At 44.5% G+C, this 8885-nt stretch overlaps 1 protein-coding gene across 1 annotated transcript in view; it reads left to right on the forward strand.

The window, feature by feature from the left end:
* Positions 1–8494, forward strand: part of LOC142765386 (uncharacterized) — a 244942-nt gene extending 236448 nt beyond the window's left edge. Inside the window, exon 5 of the mRNA XM_075866277.1 lies at positions 8141–8494. Within this exon, the coding sequence (XP_075722392.1) occupies positions 8141–8388 (248 nt within the window). The 3' untranslated portion in view covers positions 8389–8494. The remainder of the gene's footprint in view (positions 1–8140) is intronic.
* Positions 8495–8885: the final 391 nt, after the last annotated feature.

Below are 8885 nucleotides of genomic sequence, written 5' to 3' on the forward strand. Positions count from 1 at the left end.
GACGCCGACGTCGAGAGGCGCATTTGACGCTTTTGACGCGTAGACGCGAGCATGCGCGTGCCAGTGGTTGGCATTTTAGACTATAGAGTTCTAGCGTTTTGCTAACGTCGCGTCACTGTACCCAGCCTGCGCGTGCGTAAATGCTACATTGGAGTATATTGAGCCCTTCATGATGTGTTCACGGCCGTTTTACTAGCTCCACACATACCAAATGTGGTGTTACGGGTGTTACGTGATGTCAAGGAATGATGAAATATAAGACTGGTGCGAACATGATAATCCTGACACACGTTTTATGTAAGAGCATGATGACATACCACTCTCATAGCGTGCTCGCGGCCATTTCGCTAGCTCCACATATACTAAATTTGGCATCACGTGACGTGAATAGAGGACGAAGGTAAACGACACATTCAAATATCATAATAATGACATGGAAGTCATGCACGGCATCATTTAGCTCCACTTGGTATTGTTGTGCTCATATTAAAGTGACATGTTAACACTTCTCATTTGAGCTTCGCATATCATCGATTCCCACTGTACGTCGAATATGCCATTTTTTCGTATGAATGGAGGCTATGAACGAGGTCGACCCTAGAGGTAACGTACCTGGCGTAATGTTAATTATTCGAAAAAAAATGCTCTTCTATTCGAAACACACTGAGTTGCACGGACGCGTAGAAACGACGCGTTGAACTGGTCGTGGATGTTACGGTTATGATGCATTATTTCAATTTACGAAGAGCTTCCTGTAAGTGTTAGGTATAAAATACGCACTTGTAGAGCTTCCAGAGCATTTGGCCGTAGTGAAATGGGTAGAGTTCCCGGCTTGTGTTCTCGTGGACCGACTTGTCATTCGTTTCATTCCTTTTGTCAGAACTTTTAACGCGATGGCGTGGAAAAGTTAGTTTTGAAGAAATTCCGGTGTCATCGTCGGCATAGGCATCGTTGATTGTGAGTGAAAAATTGTCATCTTAATATAGAACCGAAAAGTGGTGCGCGATGCAGTGACAATAAAAAATGATTGTAATTTTCTGCAGCAAAGTAGGGACCGAACCAGGTTTGTTTGGGTCCGCGAGGAAATGGAACATGGGTCGTTTGCGTGGAAAACGGTAGTTATACCACACGGCCTTGCCTCTGCTTGTGGAAACAGTGAAAATACCTTCCTCTGCTCCCACATGCAGCGAAAGTTGTGTTCCCGCTTAGCGTTCACGTATACATGCATCACAATGCAACATGAATTGTTGCAGTAATAATGCGTGGTACAAGTTTGAATTGCCAACGGGTGTCACAATATGTGATTATCATAATAGCTCCGTGGTTGAAAGCCGGTACCCTTATACTGAAAGCACGCATGCTAACGCGTCTATTTCCTTAAGGGAATGTAATAGGTGCATAGCAAATTAGAAAAAGTTTCATGCACTAAGTGTTTGAAGTACGCACTAAGAGCAAGATGTCACTACAGCGTTCAACTTCTAAAGGCGGAGGTTCATGGTTGCCTAATTCTTTTCTTAGTGTTCTGATCGTGCGTATTTTTGACTTCATTTCTTTGATTGAAATACGTCACTTAAGTCTTGGTCGACCCTAGCTTAAAAAACCTTCGCATCAAAAATATTTAAAGTGAAATCGGTCAAGCCGAGATTTGGAAGAAATCTCGGCTGGTCGGGATGTAATCACATAGTATTGGTCAGCACAATTCAAATCAAGGTCCCACACCAACAACGCATCATGGATTGCCCACTGTATAACGTGCGTGGCTGTTTCGAAAGCAGACGTGGTGGCCTCAAGCCGCGTTCGATATGCTTTTCATCATCAACGCGTCTGTGCGCACGACACGTTAAATTGCGAAGCTATAAAAAAACGAATAAAGAGAACAGCGTTGTTCATTACCCAACTACTCGGAGTGTCGTTTGACTCGGGCGCTTGTGTAGACGCTTATGTGGCACTGATTTACTTGGCCTGGGAACCTGTATTTACCTTGAACTAAATCAGACAACCGGAGATGATCACGCACACTTTCCAGTTTTTCAGAGTTGTCCCTCCAAAGATGCTGAGGTGAAGGACACTGAAGCTTTCTTCACGATTCTCTTGAATGTCGGAGACACGAGAGCTCGGGCAGCATAATTCTAAACGATTCTTATTCTTACACGCATGGCACGTTTTTCCGTAGACTTCGCATCGATGCGGTGCGCCCATGGGATCACAATATTTACATTTGCGTTTCTCTGCCATGTAGCGTTCCTGTCGGTACGAGGCATCAACCTGCATAAACTTGGTGGCCCAGGCAGTGTTTTGTTGCGCTGCTACTTCAGCTGCTTTACACATATTTTCGGCTTTCTGTATGGTTAAGGCTTTGTCTTGCAGCATCTGTTCTCTAAGAAATTTGTTATTTGTTCGAAAAACATTATGGTCCCTAGTCAGAGACCCTTTCAGAATACTAAAATTGCAATGTTTGGCTTGTGTTCGTTTATCACGCGCAATACGCTCGAATGGTTCGTCTTCATCTTACACTCACATGCCGAAAACATGGCGTTCATAAGCCTAATTGCCTTGTTCAATGAAATATTCGTAAATGTTCTTCACTTGCATCTGATAGTCATCTTTAAGCTTACCTTCGGCAAAAGGGACGTTGTTGTAAACCTCAAGTACTTCATCCCCTGCAGCGCTCAATTGTATGGCCGCCTTTACTGCTTCTGTATTGGGATTCTCTGTCAATCTAGCAGCCAGGAAAAGTTACCATCGTTGCTTGAAGAGATCCCAGCTTTTTCTGACGTTGCCAGACAACTGTGGTGAATGTAGCCATCCATGTTGGGCTGCCGCGGCCACTTCTGACACCATGTAACATAGGCGTCTACGCAAGCAACAATTATGAAGATGGCATGGAATCTGGGAATCAATACAGCGCTTATCAGTTAGGGAGGAGCAGCCCATGTCGCATTGTCTTTTAGTTGGAGCCCTTCAACTGCTCCGAAGTATGCCGATATATATATATTTGGGAAGTGCGGTTTCATGCATGTCGTGAGCTTAGCAGGTACGTCAACAACACTGGAGAGCACAGATTAGCTAATCGTATTCATACGTCAACACTTACGTCGCAGCACACACATCGGGTTTATTGAAACGAAGTTCACGCTAGGTTGCGGTGATAAGCAAATGATACAGAATGCTTATTGGGGCATTGCTGCGAAAACAATACTTCGCTTATAGCTGTTTATTAGTGCGAGCGTGTACGCAATGAGTGGATAACTATGAGTACAACTACAGCTGGCGTTAGACAAGAAATGTAACGAAACTGATGTTAGGCAACCGTCACTACCTCTGCTGTTACTGTTATTACGACGTCTAGTGCGTGGATTTTGCTGATGGTCGTCGAAGCGCGTTTATTGGCGTTTGCAAGCTACAACATTGCTACATGCATGTTAACATGCATATTGCGAAGACCCAAGTATCGGTGTCAATGCCAGAGATGGGGCTCAATTCACCGACTGGGTAACAGGACAGACAATTTGCGGCCTGATGTAGGTGTCCCTACTTGTACGTGACTGTATAGGTATATTCTTGCCGTCACAGAGACCAGTGCCCAAGCCGGCTCGTAGGATCATTCAGTGAAGAAAACCGCCATAGCGCATGGTGGTCCGTTGCTACAGTGAAATTCGTGCCATATAAATATGGGTGGAACTTCGTGACCACCCAAACAAGAGCAAAACATTCACGCTCTGTAACTGAATACTTGAGCTCGGCAGCTGTGAGGAGGCGGCTAGCGTAGGCGATAACTCGGTCGTGTCCTCGCTGGCGTCGGGCTAGGATGGCTCAAAGAGCGGATGGGTCAAAGTGGGCCAATATAGGTGGAGTTGTCAGGAGTGTGATGAGGTGAGAAAAAGCGGTAGCTTAAGCAGAACCCCACGTAAAAGTCACGTCGTTCTTCAGATTGTCTGTGAGTGGTCGAGTGATTGTTGCAAAATTTTTCACGAGCCTTCTTAAGTAGGAACACAGTCTCACAAAATTACGGATGTTCTTGAAGGACTGGAGTACAGAAAAGCTCGGGGCAGCGTTTATCCGGGTCTGGCTGCACACCTGATGTGCCTACCAGCTGGCCAAACTCCGTAATCTGTTGGCGGCCGAAGTGACATTTTAACGAGTTTAGTTGAAGGCCAGCAGCGCGGAAGATGTTGAGAACCGCTAACAAACGATTAAGGCGTGGCTCAAATGTAGATGAATATATGAAGGACGTAGTCGGTAGCACAGGCATGTTTACAACTTGAACCCTTGTATTAGAGAGACCATCAGAACGTTCGGATGGGGCTGGGACGTTGCTTTGCGAGACATGACATTCACATACGATATTTCTCGCTATGACACTGCCGCTTGTGGTTTTCTTGTGGTTTGGCCGAAACCTACATTACCCCTAAATACAGTAATTTCATCTACCGCGATGCCAACCACTGAATATGCCCTTGAGACGCGAACACTCGGACTGCCCATGCACGCGAAATCACCCGCGCTCGCTTTCTGGCCTCTCAACAGAACCACCGGCGTTTGTAGGACCAATGGCACCACCACATGGACTTCCAAAGACGATATTCTTTCTTAAGGACCTTCGACGCAAAAGTTTTGGTCTGTCTGTCTGTCTGTCTGTCTGTCTGTCTGTCTGTACATTTGTCTGTTTGTCCGCTCTTAACGGTACCCTAAACGTCCCCAAATTGGCCAAACAATACTCAAAACGGCCGACCCCATCCGCAGCGCACAGCAATATTGCTTAAGATTCATTGTTCATACTTGTGCGATCGTCAATTAAAAATCAATTATCGGGCATATATAGGCACCATAACAACACGTGAATATTCTGTATGTGCGTATTTTACTAAAAAAGACATAGATAAGTAATACTAAGGAACGTAGCATTTATCTCGTTGCGCTGAACATGCAATGCTTGCATGGCCAGCGCAACGAGATAAACGCTACGTTCGTCTTAGCAAAGTGTTTCCAACGCTTTGCTAAGACAATACAGTGGTGGCACCAACCCATCGCTTAGCGTTTCACATCTTATCACCTCCGAGACGGGCCTGCAGGCACGCGCTGCATTTTCTAGGGTAACTGCCAGATAGCGCTCATGTCTTACGTGTGACGTGAATTAATGCTCTCGTTCACCTCCACTACATGCTCGAGGCACTCTATAACTCCGCGCCTCCAGATTACCATTGACAGATTTTCTTGCGCAGAACATCAAATAAATCTTTTGTTCACTGTCACAAGACGCAAGACTGTCATCTTTCGACGGCATATGCAATATAACATGCAGTTACAAGGCCAATTTTTACTTAGCTCATTGGTCCCGCTGTGGTCGCCTACCCGTCGAGTCGGTTTGTCAGATCAACTTTTTTCTCGCTACACAGGTCCGTACCGATTCGTAACTGAGGTTACTCCTGTGACATACGAAATCAACCCTACTGCCTTATCACCTTCAACTGCCGCACAGACCATCGATATCATGCATGTGGCAAGCTTGAAGCCTTATCACTCTCCCGCTAACATTGACACTACGGCAACGATGACATTAATGTTGACATTAACATGCATGTAGAGAATACACACATCCATCCATCCATTCATCCATTCATCCATCCATCCATCCATCCATCCATCCATCCATCCATCCATCCATTCATCCATCCATCCATCCATCTTTCTATTTATCAACCTATCTAACCGCCGACGTCTCTATGTTCTCGCGATCACCTTTTAAGTTTCACTATTTAGTCAAGTTTAAGCTTCACCTTTAAGATCACCTTTTAATTCCTTAGCGAGCTTCGGTGACTATGAGCGTATCTATCTATCTATCTATCTATCTATCTATCTATCTATCTATCTATCTATCTATCTATCTATCTATCTATCTATCTATCTATCTATCTATCTATCTATCTATCTATCTATCTATCTATCTATCTATCTATCTATCTATCTATCTATCTATCTATCTATCTATCTATCTATCTATCTATCTATCTATCTATCTATCTATCTATCTATCTATCTATCTATCTATCTATCTATCTATCTATCTATCTATCTATCTATCTATACACCTATGCGTTCGAGCTCTCCTAGCCGTTCCGACAATTGTATCGATACAAAACTTGGTATGGCATAACATGACTGTACGAAGAACATATTTGACTGGTCATAATATGAATATCATGATTTACACTTCATTGTCTTGTAGCTCTTGTGGTGGTTTTGTTAACATTGCATGCTGCAAAATTGGTATGGTATGTCACGACTGCATGCCCCACATAAGCGACCAACCCTAACATTAAAATTATGACATGCGTGTCATGTAACAACATGATTATATGCCACGCTCATGATGTGCTCCCGGCCGTTGCGCTAGCGTCACATATACCAAAATAGGTATTACGGTACGTGAATAGATGACGAAGGTATGTGACAGGTGCAAACATGATAATCATGAAGTGCGTGTCATGTGCCAACGTGATTACATGCCACGCTCATGATGCCCTCGTGGCCGTTTCGCTAGCTTCACATGAACCACACTGGATATTACGTGACGCGAATGGATGAAATAGGTAAATGACTTATTCGAACATGATAAACATGAAATGCGTGTCATGTAGCAACATGACTACATGCAAGACTCATGATGCGCTGGCAGCTGTTTTGATAGCCTCATATATGCCAAATTTTGAATGACGTGACGTCAATGAACGACCAAGGTATGTGACTGGTGCAAAGATGATAATCATGAGATGCGTGTCATTTGAGAACATGACAACATACCGCAGTAGGGTTGACAGGCGGGCTAGTTGGTACAAATTCCTAATTGAATAATTGGAAGCGCAAACCAACGGGACACAAGAGCTTGTTTGTCTCTTTTCTTGTGTCCCGTTGGTTCGCGCTTCCAATCATTCCATTATGAATACCACAGTCAAGACGCCAATATATTTCGAGGTGACGTGGTGCGCCTGCTCGCCGGCGTTAATTTTGTCGAGTCACGCCGGCATTGCTACGCCAGGCGCCGGTCTTGCCATATACTCGCAGGCGCGCACCGCGCTGCGTTGCTTTGACGCATGCGCATTTCAGCTCGGCCAGCATCCCTCTGTACGAAAAGAGGGAGACGCAGTGTTGTCTGGGCAACGCATTGGCGCGCAATGCAGCAAGTCGCATTTCGCACCGGTTGCCGCGGGGTGCGAAGAAGGATGCTGGTCGCGACTGGCATCAGACTATTGAGTGCTCGCGTTTTGCTTACGTAGCGTCGCTGTGCTCATCGTGCGCGCGCGTCTATGCTACATAAAAGTATAATGGGCCCTTGAGGATGCGCTCGTGGCTGTTTTGCCAACTCCACATATACCAAATTTAGTGTTACGTGATGTCAATGAATGAAGAAAGCATATGAGTAGTGCAAACATGATAATGCCGACATGCATGTCATTTAGAAAAACGACAGCATACGACGGTCATAGCGTGCTCACGGCCGTTTCGTGAGCTCCACATATACGAAATTCAATATCACGTGATGTGAATAGATGACGAAGGTAAACAGCGCATCTAAACATGATAATCTTGACACGTAGGTCCTGTACGGCATCACTTACCTCCATCTCGTACCTTGTGCTGATTTTAGAGGGACACATCAACCTCCATCATTCGTGATTCACATATCATCTATTCTCACTGTACGTGAGATCTGCCATTTTCTTTGGCTTGTGTAGACCACCATAAGTATGACAGAAATCTTGGCACGTTCTTGGACGTTCTCTGTAACTTCACGATGATATTATGAGTTACGATGTAATTATGAAAAAATGCCATCACTGTAGAAGGCTCTAGAAGTTTGAACCATCTGCTGTTTTTTAACATGCACTGACATCGCACAGTACACGGGTTACTACCTTTTCAGCTTCATCAAAATGTGACCATCGTGGCTATGGTGAAACCCGCGATCTTCGTGTCAGAAACGGAACACCGTAGCCACTGTTCTGCCTTGGTTGACTATGTACTGATGCTCACAAGTGTTCTATCAAAACAACATTCGCGAAGGTAGTTGTTATTAATCTAAAATCAAATATTCACGCTCGTTTGGTTTGTTTAAATAAACTATCATTTCATCCTTTTTCAGGTGCGAGTACAAAAACAATGGCTGAATACAACTTACGCGTGAAGAATGCCATTGTGAAAAGTCCAGAAGCGGAAGCAAAAGTGAAAACATGTTTCGAGAATTTAGAAAGTTGGTACAAGTCTCAACCACAACATGAACAACTACAGCAACCACTGTTTACACAATGCAAGAAAGAATGTGAGAGAAATCGGAAATGCGCCAATGCAATAAGTTCTCAGCGTACTGAAGGCTCTCCTGGACGTGCATAAGTGGTAGTTACACATACTCTGTGCATGCGAATATTGAGCATATGTATTGTGATATATGAGGAAACCAAATAAAAGCGAATTTTTCTTCTTCAAAAGCAGTAAAAGTACACAATGGGGTGCTGCATTCTTTCGCTGTCTGAAAAGAATGAACTGACAAAGCCTAGCAGGACATTGAGGTCATATAGGGCTTCAGTTAACTTCAATCTAACAAAACTATCACGTGCTCTGTGACAGCAGATGACAGAAAACTACGCCCGCCGCACCGGTGATGAGTGATGCTGGCTAACACTTTCAGGTAAGGTGACTTTATGCCAGCGCTGCCGCTTGCAGGGTAGATACACATTTTGTCTCAACCCGAACTGTCACATCTGCGTGGAGAGTGGTGTCACTTGAGTAGTGCCAAAGGGAGTGCAATAGTTGCGGGCATGGTGTGGTAAACGCTTTCATTCTTAAAGGCACATTAAAGAGAGAAAGAGAAATTGACGGGAAAATAAGAC

The sequence above is a fragment of the Rhipicephalus microplus genome, chromosome 6 (assembly GCF_043290135.1).
Source record: "Rhipicephalus microplus isolate Deutch F79 chromosome 6, USDA_Rmic, whole genome shotgun sequence".
Classification (NCBI taxonomy): domain Eukaryota; kingdom Metazoa; phylum Arthropoda; class Arachnida; order Ixodida; family Ixodidae; genus Rhipicephalus; species Rhipicephalus microplus.